Below are 23,132 nucleotides of genomic sequence, written 5' to 3'. Positions count from 1 at the left end.
GGTAGGACCAACACCTCGGCCGTGGCAGATCATTGTTATAATTCAGTAGGCTCACATGACATTGACTTTTCCAAGACAGAGGTTCTTTGTAAGCCATCTGGCTACCATGAGAGATTCGTTCATGAGGCTATCCACATATACAAGCACAGAGACAATTTCAACCGAGAAGATGGATTCTATCTTAGCAATCATTGGAAAGATTTGATAAACCATTTCAGGTCTTAATTGATTGTTCACGCTTACAGTGGCTTTCAGACAGCATACATAAAAAAAAAATCGTCTCCCCCCTCCTCTTTTCAGAATATAGATGGACTAGTCCTAAATAAACTGCCAAATCGCTGCGCGTGGCGCTAACGTTTTTTTATAAATAAATACACCGTTTTAAAAATAAATAAATGTATGCAAACCGACACACCTGAAGACGACCGTTTGTGTTATGGTCGAAACGTCGTGAGACTTTTTATTGTTATATATATATTTATTATTTTGTTGTTTTCCTTCAACGTGACTTTACCGAAAGAACTAAGATTATGCTTGTAACTTGTGTTTAAACAACCACATCGTCACTTGTTAGTCTCATGCCATATCACCAATTAATACAAAGTGGTACAATACACTGAGGTTTTTAGAACTGTATAATATATGCAAGAATAATGATGATGATTTTTTGTGTAGTCAGCAACAGCATGGGAAGACAAAGGCGGCCGTACTTGCAATGCGATGGCTACACTGCCCTTTAGTGTGCTATGTTTAATAAATAGGCGGTGTTTGTCTCTCTTTCCACGGCTCGTTCAGGCCCTGTAGTTAGTGCCAGCCACACGGCGAGCAGCAGAACTTTGATAAAATATCTGCGGAGAGCAAGAGCAGTCGGAACGAAGCCCCCCGCTGGGGCACCGGGGCCTGGCGCTTCACAGCAGAGCCTGGATTTGCCCCCACTGCCCCCGCTGCCCCCGCTTTGCAGATAGGGTTGGGAGGAGACGGTCGTCTCGCGTGTATTAACGCTTCACCGTGCTAACTCCATTACCGTCGCTGTCTCCTCTGTTCTCTTAATCCCCACCGCTATCTCCATTGCCTCTTCCGTTATTCCGTATCGCTCACCGTCATCTCTCTCTCTCTGTAAACTCACACCTGCCGTGTTATTCTGCCGCGATAACGAAACGCTGTTGAGCATTTCTGCTTCTCAAGCGATGGCCCCGCGCTACTGCGGGCGTCGTCATGAGTCGATGTGAAGATCCGCAGCAGTGTTGGGTTGCCACCTCTGAGCTACAATAAACCAGGACACATCACACGGGGGAAGAGTATCTCAAAATCGCGGAGAAGGGGGGCTACAGGGAAGCGCATCGTCTCAAGTGGTGATGCATTGTTTTTACTCAACTGACAAAAACCGGGATATATTTATGTCCCGGGAAGACTGACATCCTTCCCGGTACAGTTTCCTTGAGAGAGTGGACAATCCTGGGAAAACCAATCCTGGGAAAACCATCCTGGGAAAACCAGGATGGGTGGCAACCCTACCGTAGCAGCGTGTAGCAAGACACCGGCCGCGCGCAACAGGGAGCCGTTGTCGATTTGCGAGAACGTCGTGTGTGCGGGAGAGGCTGTGCCGCCGCCTTTATTTTTTAAGTCGCATTTTGTCGGTTCGCTGTCTCACTAGACTACGCATTTGAACGTTTCACCAAATAATTCTGAGCCGGGTTGAGACGACACTGCAGGTGGTTAGTGAGGTCTCGTTGCTGCAACGCGCGAGCAGAGAGCCATCCTCTGAAGCGGCGTGAAGTAAAATCAAACTCTCCTACACGTCATTTTCGATAAAAAAATGTAAGTGGCACATTACATTAACGTCTTAGAACTGTTTCTATTAATATGAGAGCGTGCTCCAGTCTCTCACCTCTGTCAGTCGGGCTCAGTGAAAGCTGCCCAGGTGGAGGTGTAATAATGGTCTGCTTTGCACTCCAAATCTGTCGCACTTTAACCAAAAAAATATCTTATTTTGTGCTGTGTTTGCTCATCTCCGCGCATGTACAGACCACGTGTGCTGCGCTCAAGTTTCCCCTTTGCACTCCTCACACCGCTCGTGAAGAGCGGTTGTTGCAAGGAAACCTCTAGAGTGGTGGTTCTGCACTCGCGGATCACCACGCACCAACAACGTATACTCGGAGCATTAAAACGACTCCAAAACCATTGTAAAACGTTAATTTAAAAGTCATGAGAATTATTAACGCGTGACCAGTCGCGTGTCCAATCTCAATCCCCATTACTTTAAATACCGTTCGCGATCATCTCTATTAGTATTTAATTGTAGCCGTGCAATAAAAGTTTGACTGAATTAACGCTATGGCACACACGCACACAACGTGGCAGGAGTTTGTATTCCGCGTGTTTGGTGAATGCAAGAGCCTCACCTCTGGACTGCTGATTCAGAGAGAATCCATGGGGAGTGAAGCGAAGACTGAATATTCAACTTTTTCAACTCTTCTCACCCATCATGGGCGATCAGGCTCACACACGCTCACCCACGCTCACCCGTACCTGATGTAACATTTATTCACTTAATATACACGCAGCACAATCGTGCACACACCAATCAATATTTCAGATGCACAGTATATTTTCCACATCACCATGGGTGCCGTAGGTTTTCATGAGTTAATGTGCTGGAGTGAAATAAATGGTAACAACACTGGACCGTGGGGGGAGGCGATGGCGTACAGAGGCTTTCATCCAGCAGTGGATAGTCAAGGGTTGATGTTGATGGCTCTAGTCTAGTATCTGTGTATTCCCATCAAAGCCGGTTCTGTAATCTACAACTTGTGAATCGTTTCGTGATCACGAATTGTGATAAGCCAAGGGTGCGTTGAATCACGAGGTCTCTACTCACATCGCTCGCTCCCAATGACCCCAAGAGGTCACATCTGTCCCACACTCTCCTCATCGAATCTCTCTCTCTCTGCCTCACAGAGCTACCATCGTCCGTCGGCCTTCATCGTGACCCAGCATCCTCTGCCCAACACCGTCAAGGACTTTTGGAGGCTGGTCTTCGACTACCACTGCACGTCGGTCATCATGCTCAACGAGATGCGACCGTCTGAGGTGCGAGGCCTTCTCCGTTATCCCGAAACCACCTCCGTTACATTAACCTCACTCCTCCTGCCAATGTTTACAGAGAAATGGGTTGGTTGATAGCACGCAAATTTGTGAAAACTCCCCAGCCCGCTGTACTGTGAAGTGGGCAAAAGAAGGCAGTGGAGTCATGAACCCGTCTGTGGGGTCGTGAACCCGTCTGTGGGGTCGTGCACCCGTCTTTGGGGTCGTGAACCCGTCTGTGGGGTCGTGAATCCATCTGTGGGGTCGTGAACCTGTCTGTGGGGTCGTGAACCCGTCTGTGGGGTCGTGAACCCCTCTGTGGGGTCGTGAACCCGTCTTTGGGGTCGTGAACCCCTCTGTGGGGTCGTGAACCCGTCTGTGGGGTCGTGAACCCGTCTGTGGGGTCGTGAACCCGTCTGTGGGGTCGTGAACCGGTCTGTGGGGTTGAACCCCTCTGTGGGGTTGTGAACCCTTCTGTAGGGTCGTGAACCCTTCTGTAGGGTCGTGAACCCACCTGTGGGGTCGTGAACCCGTCTATGGGGTCGTGAACCCCTCTGTGGGGTCGTGAACCCCTCTGTGGGGTCTTGAACCCGTCTGGGGGGTCGTGAACCCGTCTGTGGGGTCGTGAACCCGTCTGGGGGGTCGTGAACCCGTCTGTGGGGTCGTGAACCCGTCTGGGGGGTCGTGAACCCGTTTGTGGGGTCGTGAACCCGCCTGTGGGGTCGTGAACCCGTCTGTGGGGTCGTGAACCCCTCTGTGGGGTCGCGAACCCGTCTGTGGGGTCGTGAACCCCTCTGTAGGGTCGTGAACCCCTCTGTAGGGTCGTGCGGACCTTTTGAGGGTTATATGAGGGTTTTCTCCAGGCATATCGGTTTCCTGTTCATGAAAAATACTTGTTTAATAAAGGGCTTGGTTCTATATCCCAATGCAGGACCCTTCACAAATATATCAATGACATGTATTTGTTTCTCTCTGTTTCTCTCTTTGCCTCCATCTTTCCCTACCTTGTATCTGTGTGAGTCTCTAATTTTATCTGTATTTCTCTCCCTTTATGTCTATTTCCGTGCATCTCTCTCTGTTTCTAAGGCCCCTCTTCATCCCCTCTTCATTCCCTCTACACAGGTGACCCCACTTTGTCTTGCAATGGTTCTCATGACATCGACTGAGTGTGCACTCATTCGGAGCGCTTGTCCCCATAGTCTGTAAGCAGTGGCTCTGCGTGTGTACGCGTGTATCTGTCTCCATGTCCGTGTGCTTCTTTGCTACTGCAGACATGTCCACAGTACTGGCCCGAGGAGGGCTCGCTACAGTATGGAGCGGTACACGTGGAGACCCTGTCGTGCTGTCGTGACGGAGACATCATCTCTCGCATCTTCCGCATCCACAACATCTCCCGGGTTAGTTTCATTGACTTCGAATTTCACTTTTTGGGCGAGATTATTGGTTTCTTGTGACTTTCCTGATTGCGATGACATTTGGCACAGGCTACGGAATTGCTACTGTGCAGGAGAAATGTTGCACGGGCAACATCAGAATCGTTTTGAAGTGACAAACACAACAATACACAACATGAAAGAAATGCCTCGCTGAAACCGCTTTTACTTAGGCGTGGACACGTGTGGCCTAAGTCACCTGAGGGCACTTCCTAGGTTAGAGGCCCTAAAGGGGAGCTAATGTTGGTCAAGGCAAGGTATAAATTGAGGCTCTTGAAATGGTTGATGGTTGTGGAAGAGCTCTAGCCGGTGAGATCGCAGCAACGAGCGGGATCCTGAAACACGTGGAGCTGCTTGTAGAATGTCTCCCTCAATCTGCGGTGGCTGCGGCCGTCTTGCCACAGCCCCTGGGAGCCACCCTAATCGTATAGAATGCATGAGTTGTATTTATAGCCAGGCGAGGCCTCACTGCAACAAAAAGCTATTTTCCCGGAGATAATAAATAATAAATAGGCACCACGTGGCTTTTGACGGTTGTGCTAAACAGCTCTCCGATGCGTTGAGACACGTGTTGTTAGGCACGATGTCCGATAAATATCTTCGACCACCATTACTGAAAAATATTTCCGGGTACACATTCCACACAAATCGTTATGGTACAAAGCTCTGCCGCCCTCTCCAGCTCTCAACCCACCCCTTGGGACCCCTGCTCGCGGTACTGCGATAACCTGGCCCCTCGCTGCACCTACTTGCGGTTATCTCTCACACATAGCAACACTCTCCGTGATGCAAGTCAAATCAATTTATTTTTTGGTTGACACTTGGTGCCTTTCTGGCAAGAATCTGCCACCCAAAGCACCATCAACCACTGGATCGTAGCTCCATCGTTTGCACGTGGGTCACGATGGTTGACGGAATAATTCATGGAAAGTGAGTGGTGCCCAGCAGACCACGAGCGTAGCTTGGCATGATGTGGACTTATTCCGTATGCTTGTAATCGCTCCCCCGATGAATTTGTAATTTGACAATGGCTTTGATGGCTGCCGCCTTCATCTCCACATGTTTCCACCGCCCTTAGAACACTTCCATCGAAAGCCTTGCGGCGTGGTATTGTGTAATCCCTTCACTAAACGATAATCACCAGTGCTTTTTAAAATCGTTATTCGCTTTTAAAAAAAACATAATTTTAAAAGGGATGCGAGCGTTGGAACGGCCAACATTTTTTTCTCGATTTACAGCGGGGGAAGTTGCCAAGACGGAGTAATTGGCACGGGCCCCTTGTGCTTTACGGTAATGAAAGGGACAGCTGACGTCAACTGATATAAACTTTTGACTGCACACGAGTTGAGCGGAGATTCTCAAGGGGCGCCATGGCAAATCTTTAAACCCAGAAGTGAGGTTATTTTAATTTCCTATTCTTAAACTAAACACAACGCTGGAGGATTTGGGCGAGCTGTGCACACGTGTGGAGTAGGCCACGGTGAGAGACCAGTACAGATGCTAGCAAGGGCCTACAGGTCGCTACCCCGTGTGAGTCTGGGCATTTGTCCCTGGGTGCCCAGGAAACCTATAGCTCAGAGGTTTACGCGAGCTGCTCGCCGCTTGTTTATACCATGAATGAGGAATGAGCACGGGGGAGGCTGGGCAGCTCGGGGTGAGTGGGCTTGGTGGGGGGAGGGGGGGCTCATCTCTCATCAGAGCGCTGAGCTGCCACTGCAGAGACTGCCCCAGCCTTGAACCCAGGTCTACGATGGATTCTCAAGTGCAGTGAGTTGATGGTCTCAGCCCAGTTACTGATGATTACACACAAAAATTTGGATCTGCGCTTATCTTGGCTACATTCCACCTCTTGAGGATTACAATATCGGCTTGACCATCATGCGTCGAATGTCACTCCATGACCGAGCAGGTAGGAAAGTGCTGCCCACAGATGTGTAGACCAGGAATTACATCAAGGGACCTCAGAGGTAGCTCTATGATATTCACTTCCATGGGCCATGCTCTAATACGAAGGGGTTGCACCGCTCTGGGAGAGATGAAGAATGAACACACGCACACAGCCACACACATGAGCACACACACACACGCGTGCACACGCGCGTACACACGGGCGCACATCCACTAACGGGGACGTTGCCGCGTCTGCCGCGCTCCTCGCCAGCCCCAGGACGGCCACCGGGAAGTGCAGCACCTGCAGTACCTGGGCTGGCCGTCGCACCGCGACGCGCCCGCCTCGCCGCTCTCTTTCCTGCGCGTGGCGGGGCGCGTGCGGCGCTGGCACGCGGAGCTCGCCGAGGAAGAGGGCCGCACGCTCGTGCACTGCCTGTGGGTGCCACCAGCACATGCCCCCAGCACACCGACCATGCGCACTTATGGCCTGCACTCAGGCTGAGTCCACTCTCACCGTGCATACTCACCGTGCGTACTCACCGTGTATTCACGCTTACCATGTGTACTTCCCATGTGTAGTCACTGTACTTTCATTCTTACCATGTGTACTTACCGGGTGTATTTACCACGTATTTGTTCTTACCCTGTGTACTTATTGTGTGCACTTAGCATGTACTCACTGTGAATACTTACCATGCACTCTCACCGTACGTATTTAACAAGTCTATGTAACAATCACTCCTACGACGTGCACTCACCATGAGTCCTTACCGTTTCCACCGTGGTGCCTGCGTTGCACTCCGAGCAGGGCGGGCGGAAAGTCCTCGTACCCCCCGCTGGGTCCTAGAGTCGCGACGAGCAGCGTTCGCGTCTCTCCCCGCAGGAGCGGGGGCGGTCGCAGCGGCACGTACTGCGCCGTGAGCGTGCTCTGTGACATGGTGAAGGGCCAGAGCGTCGTGGACGTGTTCACGGCCGTCAAGACGCTGCGCAACAACAAGCCCGACATGGTGGAGACGCTGGTGAGGAACTCGGCGCTCGTTCCCCAGCCCGCTGCGTGGCGGCACCGGAGTTTGCCGTCGCGCCGTTCCCATGGGCCACCTCGCGCCCCGGCGGGACAGGAGGCCGCTTCACCGTTCTTTAACCGCTGGTCGATAAAAAATAAGTCCGCCGCAGATCTTGCGATCATCGCAACTTTGCGATCGGTCTTGTTCATCGTGCGTGCAGGTGCGGTCCGTTACCACAGACAGGAAGTATGGATAGAATTGCCCCGCCATAGGAGTGTGGAATTTCCACCACTTTCTGAGGGCTGTAAACTGACAATAGTTTAGACTTTAAGTTGCATGACAGAAAAAGCACGTTTATTGGCTCGTAGAGCTAATGTGTTTAACGCTTTGATTGTGTTTTATTATTTATTTGGTCTGGAAAAAAGATACTTGTTTTTGTAAATGGTCAAAAATTATTTCTTAAAACAGCGTTAGCACTTCTGGATTTAAAGCTTTCGTGACTGCAAGGATCCATACTCTTTGGTTCTATTCGGTAAAGTCACGTAGGTAAAAAATAAAACAACAAAAATCACGACGTTTCGGCCACAACACAAGCGGCCTTCCTCAGGTGAAGGGACCAGGCTGTCTCGAGGACAGCGCTGGAGTGAAACACAGCCACGCTCAGACCGCGACCTTTAAGCTGTGTGCGAGGAAACAAGGTGCCTTGACAAAGCGTTAGCACTCACAGCTCTGCATCTGTGAGAACTTCTGCTTTCTCTGGGTAGCATCGTCAATTACCGAACAATTCATAATATAGGTTTGGATAGTATTGGTCACGAAAGCCAATTCCGGAGAAATATGTCGCGGCAATTAAATTCGCACTTGGTGTACAAGGCCTGGCTACACTGCCCACAAGTGCATCTGCTAATTTGCCGGTGTGCCATGAGTACAGAAAGCAGTGGCGGCTCGTGACCTCTCCACGAAGTGGGGCTATTGTGAGTGACCTCTGAAAATATGGTGTTTTAATTAAGAAAAATGTCGTCATGTTATTGGCCTTCGCGTGAAAGTGATACAACTGTCTTATCTACCAACCGTTGGCATTATAAACAATACGAAATAAAACAACAAAGAACTCAAGTTCCGTCCCCGTGACCCTCAGGTCCATGCTCCACAACCCCTTTGACTGCCAAAAACCTCAAGCGTAGCGTCGCGGTCGTGAGCTGCTTTACTTGCACAGTGCAACCTCGCGTTGTGACGTCGTCATCACAGCCACGGGCGCCTTTCTCACCGCCATGAATGGGTCTCAAACGGCGTGGCTACAATGCTAGAAGCTCGTCGCAATGACTGAAGGGAAATCTCTCACTCGGAGGACGCCTTCACAGCCTCCCCGAGGCACAAATCGGACTGTGGAGTTGCTGCGGTTTCTCATATGAATAACTTAAAATGTTATCTTCATTAGGCAATTCACGTTGAAAGAATCATTAGATTTAAAACATTTTAAACACAACAAAACAACGTCTAGAAAAGTATTTTTTTATTATAAAAAGCATTTCTCGTCTCCAGCTGTTTGGTAGGGCAGCGCCCCAACGCCCCTAGTGGACGAACCGCGCCTAACAGCAAGTGAACTCCATATTAGAGGTCTTTTTGGTTAAATCGCGTAAATTTACGCGATCTAACCCAAAAGACCTCTATTATGGATGATATTGCCCACGAAAGTCTACGTGTTAAACTACTGATTAATTGATCATTAACTATCGGAGCTGTTGATTGACGATATCGCTGCTGTTGCCGCTGCTGTTGCTCCTGCCACAATCGCTGCTGCTGCTGTTGCTGCTGTGTCCAGGATCAGTACAGATTCTGCTACTACGCTGCGGCAGAGTTCCTGGGGCAGTTCCCGTCGTAAAGATCTCGACGTCGGCACGTGGCCCGCGGGACGGCGCCGCACGCACAGCGAACGCGGTGTTCCCACTCGCACAGCGGGCAAGACCAAACTACGCTGCTACTGGCGTCTGCATCGTGCGTACAGCACAACCATGAAGGACGTCAGTGTTGCGCCATACGGTTGCGTATGTTGCCCAACGCTAATACTGTGCGCGTATGCGTGTGTGTATGTCGTGTGCGTGTGTCTTCCACGCACCTTCGGGAGGATCATGGGCAGTCACGAGGTCCAGGGTCCACCGTGATGATAGGAGGCCTTGTTCTGCCGATGACCTGAGCTGAAGCCGATCACTGCTCTGGCCAACGGTGATCCGGGAATCAGCTGAGTGCTAGGTCAAGGCTGGGGTCATTTAAACGTCGAGGTGACGCAAGTCAACGTCGTTGGAAACGGCCTCGGTCAATGTTGCCTGGCTCTAGTGTCCAGACACCCGGGGGGGTGTGGTAAGATTTGGTGTTGAGCACACGGAACCGTGGTTTCCCTTGGCAGTTCACGGCTCCGCTTGTGATTCCGGTTGCTTCCACACCGGGAGTGAATGACAACGGATGCCCTCGGCCGAGAGCGCTCATCACTCATCATTGCGGGCACGGGAACACAGGGGGCAGTGGGGATACCTGGCCCCCCACCTCAATCACCCTCATGGCCCCCACCCCCTCCCTGGCTACTCAGCATGGGCCCCACGTGGCTACTTGACACTCACCACCTGGCTGCCTGGTGGGGAGTGACGTGGCGTAGTGGTACCTTGTTAACAACAACAAGCTGCTTAAAATGGATGTCCGACGCCGCGTGGTGCGTGCGTGGTGCGTGCTAAACTGCAGTCGGCCCTTTTCTCTGCGCTGCCGGTTGCAGTTCCATCGACGGCGACGTGACAGCCCATGCTGATCTTGTGCCACCGCAATTCATTTCACTTTCACTCGTGGCCCACTCGGTCTTGTATATAAATATTTAAAATATAGCGAGAGAGACGCGGAGAGCTGAGACTAAAAGTAAAAAAAAACTATTTTTCATCGCACAAGGAGCTTTTTAAATGAAACTATGAGGCCTGAATGAGATTGAGAAGGAGCCTGATGGATTCGATCTGGTCGTAATTATTATAAATTGCACACACTGCCAGACAATATCTTAGTGGATGCTTCACGTCCGCCATGAATCTCAGCTCTCCCTCCCCCCTCAGCCGCAACCGTCCCCTCCCCGCCCGCACTGCCACCACGAGCTTCTCCCTCGATCTCCACATCGTGCTCTTTCTCCGTGGGAGTGAGATGGTGACTCGTGGGGTGATTGGGTCCATGGGTAACCCAACTCGTCTGGAATGAAGCCCATCGTGAATTAAGTCTGCCATTCCTTCGAAAGACTGGCCTCTGCCACGATTACCTGGAATTTTTCACGACCGGACCAGGAACGTCAACAGAGTTGAGGTCCGCCCTCGTGTGAGTGGCAAGCTGCTTCCTCGATGAAGCCGCCCCTGGGATCGCCCCGCGATTTCCTGTGCCTACAGGGCCCTGAGAATCCACGCTTGCGGTTATACCGTAACGCGGAGTCGAGGGTAAACACGACCGGCTTCAGCGAGCGACGCGGCTAAGCGGTGGGTCGATGAGGAAGGCTTGATTGGCGTGAGGGTTGAGGTCACGGTCGGGCTGTCACTTGACAGCTTATACGATGAGCTGTGCTTTAGTTTTGTTGGCCGTGACAGCGAAGGGCAGACCTTCACTAGTTAAGCCAGGCCGTGTGTATAATAAATCTGTCACTTGGAACATTAGACCGAGAAGGTTGCGTTTTAAAAATGTTCGGCCACTTTTTTAAAGCAGGAATCTCGGACCAGTTCCATTTGCGAATGGTGCAGTATTACATTTATTATGTTCATATATTAAAACGCATAAATTAGAAACGCAAACGGAGGAGTGCGCAACGCGAGGAGGCGTGCCCAGCATGGGGCTCAGGAATCTGCGCCACGATCGGCGCCGAGAGCCCAGCGCCAGTCGCAGATTGGCACCGTCTTTTTTAATTATACGTGCGCCCATCTACATCGGCGCATTGACCGTGCGTATGTATTTTGATTTAAAGCTTTCGTGAATGCAGGGATTCATATTCTTGGTTCTTTCGCTAAAGTGGTGAGAATTTTATTGTTTTATATTTTTATTATTTTATTGTTTCCCTTCTACGTGACTTTACCGAAAGAACCAAGAATACGTACGTATCTATGTTGAACTTCTTTCGCACCGTACATAACCAAACCGCGATAATTGGAGATACATTTCATGGCCGATGTAAATGGTCAATTACTGTCGGCAAAGATCTTCAACAGAATGGCCCGACACAGGAGGTGGCGCTTTGCACAGCGTCGGACAGGAATGAGTGGCAAGGCTGAGCTACGTGCAGCCACGCACAGCACTTGCTGCACGGGCCTAAGCATGGGCGACGGTGGCTTGGTGTTCGCAGCTCACAGCTGACCTCGCACGCAGTACAATCCGCTCGTCCATCCCAGGCCGTTCCGCACGGTTTCGGTTGTCTGCTGACGGGACGAGAGTCGCTATTGTCATGCACGTTGTCCCGGTTCTGCTGCGAAGATCTCGTGTTTTCAGGTCGTGCCGCGTGTTGTTCGGCACGATGCCCGACGTTTCGCTCCACGTGCTGGAAGCTCATTTTATTCAGTTCGGTTCACTTCCTAAATAAGCTCCCAGCACATGGATCGAAACGTCGGACATGATGCCGAACAATATGGGGAACCACCCGAAAACCACATCGGAGAGCTGCGATGCTGAGTCTCCGGCTTGGGAACCAAAAGCGTCCTCGATAGCGGGACCCCACGTACAGTGGCAGCAGCGGCAGCAGCGCTGTGGCTCCGGCATGGGGAAGTAAGCGATGTGAGGCATTGTGGCATCAACGGTATTGGCCGTGATGACCTCTTGACCTGAAATCAGCTCAAAGAGTGATCACTCTCCCAAGTGTATCCCTCAGACAAAATGCTCCCATCAGATCATGAGTTCGTTTTGGTAGACGCGACATTCCTTAAGCTATCACGAAGGCAGCGTGTGTCAGACGGACACAGTCTGCAGTGTAATTCCCAAGTGCGAGTCTTGCTGTGTTGCATTGGGAGGCTTGCTGCACGGTGATGGCGTGGGGAGAGTTGTAGCTGTTTACATCTAATTCTCGCATGTGGCTTTCGCCGTTGCTTGGCGCACGGTGATCGGCAGTTGTGAACGTTGCCACGGGTCTTCGGCATCCAGTTTATCGTCAGACGACGCACGTGATTCGGCTGAGAACTGCGCCGCAGTAATTACGGGGAATCGAGCCGTCGACCCCAAGCGAAGCGGATAATTCTGCCATTCAAACTTGACAGAGGCCCCAGGAGCACAGTTCCCTGCCGGCCTCTCCAGCCCGAGGAAAGAAAGCACAGGGGCTGGAGGTGACGAAGAGCAGGGACCAAAGCAGCTCCAGCGGCCACCAGGAACACGGCATTGGTTCGATTGAAGTGAACGGGGGGGGACACAAGAGGGGCACCCCCCAAGACGGGGACGAGACTGAGAGCAAACCTCAGGGTTACGCGTCGGCCGTGCCAACGAGGCTGTGTCTGGCAGAGAGAAGGAAGCAATGGCGACGTGTGGTGGCGTAGGTGGCATTGGTATCAACGACGACCCCTTTAACTAGAACCTCGGCGACTCCCCAGCAATCCCACGAAGTTACCTCTGAATGGGGGTCCACTGGGGTCCACTGGGGTCCACTGGGGGTCTGCTGTTAATTAGGGTGCACGAGCCCCCCCTCCCCCCCCCCCCCCCCCGACGACTTAGGAATTGGAAGGGCAGCTGCCGGGGTATACGAGGAATGTACCAAAAGTATTCATCAGTCTCTCTGAATTCGCAGAATAGCACCCATCCACACATACCGTCCAGACACACGTCTCACAGCATACCACCCATCCACTCACACCTCTCGTGTTATTATAATGATCTGTTTACAGTATCCCCAATGCAACTGTTTTCTGCCACAAATTGAAAATACCATACCTTGGCATTTCATCATCACCACTACTCTAAATTTGCACCTCATGATCATGAACCTCATGATCATCGTTGGTAATAATAATAATGCCATTGTCTACCCGGGAAAGACTCACTGAGCCTCAAGACTTTTTAGGAGGGTCCTGCGTCGGAAAATGTGGCTAATTCCATAAATGAGTGTTTGGCCCGAAGAAAAGCCACCACACATACGAGGGGGTAACACTCAAAGCTCCGCACAGATGGAATCAAGAATCCAATGCTTACTGCTGCAACTGGGACTTTTGGCCAGTTCGATGTTTTTCATTCCCATCATGCACGCACTTTGTTCTTTTTTCCAGAGTAAGTGGCCAAACATATAAATGCAGAATAATCCTAAAGGAGACTTTTGACACAAAGCGAGACTTGAAATTAAACATTAAAATAGCACGGGCGTTATGTTATAATTTCCTTCGCAACATGATGAGCAATCTGCGTGAGTTAAATACGCCAATTCCATCTCGCGTGAGGTAAAGACGCGTGGACAGCTTTGCGGCATTCGCTCCCCCTGCAAGCGGAGCCGCCCGCTACGGAGGCTGCAACTAGACCGTGGGCGATGGCATCTCAACTGCGGATTTCAAGGAGTGATCTGGGACGGCCACCGGCGCTCTGTCGTCCCCGGCCTGGCTGAAGCGAGGCGACCAGGTTTTATAGAATTCGTCAATTTGGTGAGCGATTGTGGATTTCGAGCGAGCGGACGACGTTCCTTCTTATGCGAAATCCCGTGAGGCATACGCCGGTCTGACGCTGCACGCGAATACGGCTCCGGTCGCCACGGTTACACTGAACGCATCGCAGCCCTGCGAGGGAAGCGTCAGCCAAACCGAGTTGTTTTTGTTTATAATAAAGGTTTTTGGGTTAACCAAAAAAACCTTTATTAAACCTTTATTATGAATAATATTGGTCGCGAAAGCCTACGTGTTAAATTGTGTTTGTTTCTCAACCCCAATGTCTGCTCACTTTCACACTCCGCTCCTCTTCGCTGACGACGCTCTGTCCTCGGCTAGAACCCTGCAGCTGCTGCACGGAAGACACTCGGCGATCGAAACGTCGTAGTTTATTGTTTATTGTTTTTTTAATTAATTTGAACCTATCTACGTGACTTTACCGAAAGACCCAAAGAGTATGACTTCCTGCAGTCACGAAAGCTTTAAGTCAAGATTGAATTTTCAGTCACTTTAACCAAGTCGTGTGCAAGTGAACAGATATGAGTTGAGGGTAACAAACGTGTTGGGCATTTGTCAATTCCACCACCTCGTAGACCCCCTGACCATAACAAGAGTTCGCAAACAACAGTGGTGACTATTAAGGCTTTAGTTGCACGATGTGAGTGGGCGTGAGTGTGCCTTCAGTCACGTCTCAATCCTGGCTTCATTCCGTTGCACGTGTGACACGAGTAAAGTTCGTGTTGTTGTTGCAGTCTTGTTATGATTGCTTTGAGCATATATTGTGTCGATAACGGCGGTCAGCGATGTTGTTTTGTGCGTAGTGGTTTATACGACCGCCGTGTACATAGCGGGCTCTGTACAGCAACGCAGCACGCGTAATGCACTCGCGAAACAAAACGCCAACACGTATACAACACGCACATGCAGTCGTACAAAACCGTCATGCACTGTCTCGGAAAATTGTGGGCAATGTAGGGTAAATAAATAAATAAAGCTTAAAGTCTGCTTCAATCACTTTAAAAATAATGTTCATGTCAATCACGAATAATATTAGGCGGAGTGGCAGCCAAGAAATGGGATGTGTCCTCGAGGACGTCCACGGCAGAGATGGGGCGATGAGATCGGGCCACGTGCACGCGCTGGGGGCATTGTTACACTACGGGGTCGAGGGAGGTGGTGGGGGGCGTCGGGAGACCTTCATCCAGCAGTGGATTTCCCTCGACTGATTATGTAAATACCTGCAGCTGTAGAGGCTTCCTGCTCAGCAACTCGTGTCCCACTAACGCATGAAGTGGTAAAAGCAAAACAGTCATTGTTGGCTTAATGTGCTTTTAGGAGAGACTGAATCCCTGAAATTTGTTGCAAATGTTGAAAATATATAATTTCGCAGCAGTCATACGCGCCCGAGCAGTGTGCCGCAATGGATATGGCGCATGACAGTGTTTTACAAGCAAAGTCTGGAAGAAGTTGTGATTTTCCGAGTGTTATCAGCAGGGTGTAGACTGCTTTACAAACGCTGCTGGGCTGCCTCGTGTTGTAGGCAAGAGCTCTCCACGGACACCATGGAGCCATTCATTGCAGTCCAGCAACAATGTCGATCCAGAAGGACAATATGCTGAATAGCATCAGTGTCAGTCATGATCTCTCCACTGCTGGATGAAGGTCTCCCCAAGCCGCAAACATCTGTCATGGTCTTGCGAAGCAACAATTGATGTTGCGCCTGCACAAGCCAATTTGATCGCTCCATCTCCACATTATACGTACTCTGGGGGGAGGGGGGGAGTGTTTTAATTGCACTGAAAGGTTTATGGATTCAAATTGTACTTTGGCAGTAGAACAGACTTTGAGTTTGTCTTTTGTTTTATCACATTGTGTTAGTTTTTTTTGTTCGCAACCAGCTTTCTGTTTAGGGTTAAGAAGTAGACGGAAAGTGATGGTTGCATCGTTAGGTCCGAAGCTTTTCGTGACTTTTGTATTCGTAGCTGTGAACGAGTTTAAAGGAAAGGAGGAGGCGGAGTTGCGATGCGACACTGTGACGGAGAGAAGTGTTTGTTCTTTGGCCACATGGATTCCATTTTGAAACAATCTCCCGGATTACTTATTCACTTATTAACCCAAACCCCCATGTCGCCCCCTGACCTTAGCCCAATGCCTCGCCCATAGTCCCAGCTCCAACCCAAGCCTTGGCTCGTCTCACCCTGTCGATAACCCGAGTCCGAGCCCAGGACCTCACCGTAGCCCAATCTATAATGGCCACCTTCATCCTAAACCAATCCCTAACCCTCGCCTTGACAACAACCTTCTCATGAATTCTATAATCTCATTAACTCAATCGTCTCATTAACCCTATAGGCTTATGCCTCTGACCCTACCCTCTGTGCTCCGACCACAATCCCTAATGCCGACTCCTTGACCTAACTCTTAACCTGAATACTTCATTTTACCCTAAACCCTCTCGTGATGAAGGGTATTGGACTATGTAGTGAGGACCACTTAGTGAAGAGCCAACAGTGGTCATCCTATGGAAAGACTATGTCCTGTCATGGGAATGTGGAATCTCCACCATTGGCTCAGTAGAACGTCGTATATTTGACTCACACAGACATTTTTTCGGATATGCAAACGTCTGATTTGTGAACATCTCCAGCAAGATGACAGACCGTGCACAAGTACTATTGCACTGGGCACGGACCGTTATTGTACAGGGCGGATACGCGACGTCGCCCTGTTCGCCAGTGTGAGCCGGCAGACGTTGTGGTGCCATGGGCTGGCACGGGTCGCAGCAGCGCCGTGCCTCACATGCCAAAGAGACATTGCTCACCGCCCTGCAACTCGATTGTCCACCAAGCTTCCTGCTGTCATCATTCTCCACTGTAGTGCCAAACTGTGTTACCTATTTATTTGTGACATTAAAACCAAACGTACATTTGTTTACATCTGTGTGTGTGTGTGGGCCATCGTTGAGAACGCTGCTACATGCTCAACCGTGACATGCGCCGTACATGGACAGAAATATTTTCAGTTCAGTTTCGAGAGAGACGGGGAGAGAGAGACAGGGAGAGAGAGCTGTGCGTGGGCCCGGCTGGTAAGCAGGCAGCGCGCCATTCCAAATCCGAAGAGAAACATTTCGTTGCCTGAACAAAAAAACTTGGCCAGGTCCCTAGGCACTCCGTCGCCTCGCCAAACAATCCGAATTGAATAATAAATTTGGCTGTGAAACCTACGCGTTGAAAAACGTCGTGAATACGTACAGCACACTTGAACAACAAATTGATCAAACATCCGCATAGTATCCTCCGGTTAAAGAACGTCATGAGGCTAAATAAGACTTTCTCGACGAATAAATTACATCAATATTATTTGACTGTGATATCCCGTTCATTATTACAACTGGTAACATCATCCGAACCCAACAGCTGATTTTACCACTGGCAGTGACGCTTGTGCCAGGCTAGGTCCACTTTTAGGCCACGTGAACGGTGGAGGCTCGCAGGATAGACCCAAATGTTGTGCGTTAACTGCCCCACGTGTTGCACTACCACCGCCTGGGCTCCCATCTTTAGAAACTCATTAGTACAGATGTCTGCCTCACTGCCACGTGGACACGCCGACTCGTACCGCGTGCACTTCATTGTTTATTGAGAGATTCGGTGACGCTGCGGGCACAGGACGCGAGGCGGCAAAGCCTGACGGGACCACCACACATTGCGGAGTCGCACGTGAGCCAGCCAAACCTAGCGCCAGCCATGAGCTGCGAGTCACCCACGAGAAGGAGCTCCACACCTACCCCAGCCCAACTAATCAGCCCGATCCTTGACCACAGCTGGTGAGTCAAGCCAACATGAGTGGAGCTCTGCTCTTCCTCACCCGAGCCAACAGATCCCACTGACCCAAACCCCGACGTCCTCGCCCAGCGCCGTTGAAATGTTTGGTCCATTCTATAAATGTTTGGTTCAATCTGTAAATGTTTGGTGGTTCTCCGCTCCCAGTCCGTGTTCGCTGCCGGGTTCGCCATCCGGCGAGTGGAGTTTGTCGGCCACGCTGCGCGTCAGGCCACAGATCACGGAGCGTGAAGCATCCTTTGTGCGGAGCGCCGCGTCTCGGCGCTCGATTCGGATCCGCGTCTCCCTCGCGATGCCGCGAATCCGTCTCCATCGCCGGGCGCCCGGGGGCCCCGAGCGCCGCGCTTCTCCCTCGGGCGCGACGCGCGAGGAGCGCGGGCGGCGCTTGGGGGCCGCGGCGCTGCCGAGGGCTCCCGGGGCTCGCTTGGCCTCCTGCCGGGGGCCACTTTGGGGAACGACAGCCCCGGCGCAGATGATGATTTTTATTTTGTGACTATTGCCTACGCCAAACGCTATCGAGAAAACAATAATTTGATATTGTGACTGTAAACACTGCGCATGGTTTATATAAAAACAAATTTGAGGTGATTATCGGGGTTCTTATGAGTTGTGAGTTAAACGCCCCTTGTGCTGCTGCTGCTGCTGCTACTGATTATTTGCTTGGTGCCACATCACGACGACAATGATGCATGTGTGTCATGAAGATGAAAATTATGATGATTGGCTGGTGTCGCATCACAATATTGACGGCGATGATAATGATGCTCCAAGATGATTATAATGCATTTCTAAACCCTACAAATTCAATTAAATATGTATTTGATAAGGATAATGATGATTCACTCGTGCCATATCAAGAAGATGATGATGAAGATACAGTACTGTATTTTGCAGTCATTAGTGACCAAGCTAGGCCCGTGAACGCACTGCACCCGAGAACCCAAGGTGATCACGGGTGATTTCAACCTGAATTATGAGACTGTACAACAACAACCGCCATTCGCCACTAAGTGGCGGTGACGTCACCACGACGCTTGTGCCAGGGTATATGCACCTTGAGGCCACGTGAAGTGTCGAACGCCCGCTGGCAGGAGGGCACGGGGCAGACCTAGGTGCCACGGGTCGACTGACTGAGATGACTGGCTGATGCACCACCTGTGCCCCCTACTGTGCCAACCTGCTGTGCTTTAGCCACCCGGCGCTCCGCTCGTTGTTGTGAGCGTCGCTCCTCCGCCCTCCGTTGTTGGAGGGCGACTGCCTCCAACTGCCCAGTAGCGTCCTTCACGAGCCTCCTCCACAGAGGCCGATCTTGACACCGCTGGTACCAGTCATCGGCAAGTCCACTTAGCTCCACGTCCTCCTATACCACATCACTCCATCTCTTCTCTAGCCTGTGCCGCGCCCATTTAGCCTCTTCTATCCGGCCGAACAAAAGCTGTTTCGGCATGTGGGCTACATGACCCAGCCAACGTAGCCTTGCCTGTCGGAGGAGTTCACCGATGGACTTTACCCAGATCTTCTAGGATTTGTGAGTTCCTCACACAACCCAGCCTGGTTAAACCCAGGATGAATCGTAGGCAGGCCAGCCTAAATGTTTCCAATCTGCGAAGATGCTCCATTAGGGGGGTCCACATTTCGCAAGCGTGGAGAAGGGATGGAATGACTGTGGCCGAGAAGACTTGAAGCTTCCACACAGCGTTACGCAACTGATGAAAAGATAATGCCGCTCGACTGATTCTGAGTGAGACCTCTGCTGTCAAACCGGAGCCAGTCATGAGCACACTGCCCAGGTATGGGAAACTCTCCACTCTCTCCACAACTGCTCCATCACCGATTGGGAGTTGTGTGGGTGGGTTGCCCGATGGCAAAAAATACCCAGGCAGGTGCTTAGTTTTGGTGGGGCTGATGGTAAGGCCCCACCTCTTAGTGGCACGCTCCAGGTTCAGCAGCAGTGCCTCCAACTCCTCTGAAGTGAGCGGCAATTACCAGATCATCGGCATACGTAACATGGTTGACCAATAGGGAGCCATCTCTTGACCGCACCTGGGCATCGATCAGCCTCCCATTGTACAGTATCTGTACCAGATGGAAATTCCTCTGGTACAGCCATCAATGGCCTCACGGATTACGTGGTCGAAAAAGATGTCAAATAATGTGGGAGCCAGAGGACATCCCTGTCGCACCCGATGGTGAACAGGGAATGACTCCGACTCCCGGCCACGTAGTTTTACCCGGGCCCGCTCACCACCATGAAGGTCCTTAATGATCGTGGTCATAGAGTCAGGGACTCCAAAAGCACGAAGAACAACCCAGAGCCCAGGCCTACTGATGGTATAATAGGCCTTGACCAGGTCAATAAAGCAGAGACGTAGGTCTTGTTGGAATTCCCTACACTTCTGCTGTAGCAAACGGACAGAAAATATGGCATCTGTGCAGGACCGCCTTTTCCTGAAACCACATAGGGGCTCCGCAAGCCTCTCCTCAACGTGTCTGGCAAGGCGATGTTGAATAATCCTTGCCACCACATTATACACAACACTCTGTACACCCCACCTTACACACACCACTCTGTACACCCCACCTTACATACACCACTCTACACAACAACAAGCCGTCATCCATCATTGAATGACATTGACGTGACCACAGCGCTTGTGACAGGCTAGACACATTTTGAGATGCACGTTAAGGCCGTCACGTGAAGTGTGAAAGGTTCGCTGCTGGCAGGTCACGGGACAGACCCCGGTGCTCTGCGCTAAAAGAGAGAGCTCACTGAGAGCTGACAGAGCTCACTGAGAGCTGACAGAGCTCACTGAGAGCTGACAGAGCTCACTGAGAGCTGACAGAGCTCATTGAGAGCTGACAGAGCTCACTGAGAGCTGACAGAGCTCACTGAGAGCTGACAGAGCTCACTGAGAGCTGACAGAGCTCACTGAGAGCTGACAGAGCTCACTGAGAGCTGACAGAGCTCACTGAGAGCTGACAGAGCTCACTGAGAGCTCACAGAGCTCACTGAGAGCTGACAGAGCTCACTGAGAGCTGACAGAGCTCACTGAGAGCTGACAGAGCTCACTGAGAGCTGACAGAGCTCACTGAGAGCTGACAGAGCTCACTGAGAGCTGACAGAGCTCACTGAGAGCTGACAGAGCTCACTGAGAGCTCACTGAGAGCTGACAGAGCTCACTGAGAGCTGACAGAGCTCACTGAGAGCTGACAGAGCTCACTGAGAGCTGACAGAGCTCAATGAAAGCTCACTGAGAGCTGACAGAGCTCACTGAGAGCTGACTGAGAGTTCACTGAGAGCTGACAGAGCTCACTGAGAGCTGACAGAGCTCAATGAAAGCTCACTGAGAGCTGACAGAGCTCACTGAGAGCTGAATGAGAGTTCACTGAGAGCTGACAGAGCTCACTGAGAGCTCACTGAGAGCTGACAGAGCTCACTGAGACCTCACTGAGAGCTCACCGAGTTCGCTGCACTCGAAAGCAAGCATCCTGCACAGCTCGCTCGCCGCTCCGTCTCACATCGTTGCCCGACCTCCACCGCTGCGCCACGGATTCTCCCGATCGCCCCCAAAGGCTCCTTTCCCCAACTCCACAGCTCCCTTGACCTCGCAGGCTCACCATACTCCTCCCGTCATCGCGAACTCACACCTCCTACCCACCCACCAGCTCACCGCACGCACTCACCACGAACCAATTAATATTCTCTCGCATCCTTTGCTCGGTGCTGTTCACACTTCCGCACTCGCCCAATCAACCGACACCGAAGAACCGACACCCTTCGGCTGAGTCGACCTACGGGAAGCACACACCACGTTCAAGTGTAAATGTCCACCGGTATTGTGCATCACGACCTGTGTCGTGCCACCTCCTGCCAAGGTACTCAGCGATCACGGAAGACCTCTCAAGGTAAGCAGGGTTGAGCCTCGTTAGCGCTTGGATGGAAGTCTGCCTTGGGAATTCCAGGTAGCGTCGGCTTGGGCTTCGAGGTGATCAGGAGATGGCAGTCGGAGTAATGGATTCTTGAATCCATCTGTACGAAGCCTTGATTGTCACCCCGGTGTGAGGTAGGCATAGAGGGTTTTCCCAGGACAATGCTATTGCCTCCCGTAGAAATCCACTCCTGAATTTGCTAAACATCCCCAATGCAACTTGCGTGGATAAATGAACAGCATCATAAATAAACAACGTGATTATTATGAGTAGATTTCCTCACCTAGACGTGACTTGAGGTGCACACCTATACGGGCACATCAGCCATTAGCACGGTTAGCTACGTAAGGTGCGAAAGAAGTTCAACATACATTCATACATGGTCATCATCAGCGTTGTGGGAAATGGACGCCCATCCCCGGGCCTGAATGACGCAGTTTCGCGTGCCCACTGGCCACGTCAGATATACAAACACGTGTGCCGTTTTATCTTTTAATTATTGCGCTTGTGCCGATGGCATTCGAGAGGTGAAAACCAATCAATGGGTCCCAGAGTGCGATCGGGAGCGCGAACGAGAGAGGGAATGGGAGAGAGCCCACAACACACTTTCTGAATTCAGAATCAAATTCTGCTGATAATATTTGGACTCCCTCTTTAAAAATGTTTGTGGCGCAAAAGTTAGACTCGTCCTTCGCCGATTGAAGCTTCGGCGAGTCTCAAGACTGAGCTTCCGAGAGGGTCCTGCTTCCGATGTTTGGGCAATTTCATTTTCTTCTGGACGAACCCCACGCGTATGAGGATATAATCGTCATGCGTGTGTGTGACACAACGCAGTCATCAGCGTCGTTGGAGGCAACATGAGTAACACAGTAGATGAGCAGACAATACAATCCTGTCATAAATCCGGCTCTCCATTTAATGGTAATCTCATAATGTTCACTAGTAACACGCCGCCGAACAATATTCGCTCGCTCTGGCAGAGAGACGACTCGTGATGTGGTGAGCAAGCGCAGGCGAGCGGGAAAGACGGCAGCAGGCAGGTCCTGGGCCTCCACTAAGTCAACTCAGTCTTAAATAGGTACCCGATGCGATGTGTAAACAACGTGGCTAGGGAGACAAAGGGGGCCGGGCATGGTGCTGACCACCCACCCCCTCGTGTGCCGTGCCAGCCTACTCGCGAGCAGCACTTTCCCCAACAGTCTGTTAAGGCTACACGGGGATCTTTGTTTTTGTGATGATGATGATGATGACGTAGCTGCTGCTGGTGATTGTGCTGCTCTTGCTGCTACTATTACAGCTGCTGAAGTTGAGGGTGCAGGGAGGTGGTGATGA

At 51.2% G+C, this 23,132-nt stretch overlaps 1 protein-coding gene across 3 annotated transcripts in view; it reads left to right on the top strand.

Moving 5' to 3' along the window:
- The window catches only part of LOC116946687 (receptor-type tyrosine-protein phosphatase kappa-like), a 181,240-nt gene extending 162,784 nt beyond the window's left edge, over window positions 1–18,456 (top strand). For all 3 annotated transcript variants that reach the window (XM_032961896.2, XM_032961899.2, XM_032961900.2), the window contains 5 exons: window positions 2,959–3,090; window positions 4,356–4,481; window positions 6,679–6,842; window positions 7,291–7,426; window positions 9,234–18,456. In XM_032961896.2, the coding sequence (XP_032817787.2) occupies window positions 2,959–3,090; window positions 4,356–4,481; window positions 6,679–6,842; window positions 7,291–7,426; window positions 9,234–9,293 (618 nt within the window). In that variant the 3' untranslated portion in view covers window positions 9,294–18,456. The remainder of the gene's footprint in view (window positions 1–2,958; window positions 3,091–4,355; window positions 4,482–6,678; window positions 6,843–7,290; window positions 7,427–9,233) is intronic.
- The last annotated feature ends 4,676 nt before the right edge of the window (window positions 18,457–23,132 follow it).

Source organism: Petromyzon marinus, chromosome 27 (genome assembly GCF_048934315.1).
Source record: "Petromyzon marinus isolate PM22_M1 ecotype Great Lakes invasive population chromosome 27, UKy_Petmar_22M1.pri1.0, whole genome shotgun sequence".
Taxonomy (NCBI): Eukaryota; Metazoa; Chordata; class Hyperoartia; order Petromyzontiformes; family Petromyzontidae; genus Petromyzon; species Petromyzon marinus.
This window is presented reverse-complemented; position numbering and strand designations above follow the sequence as displayed.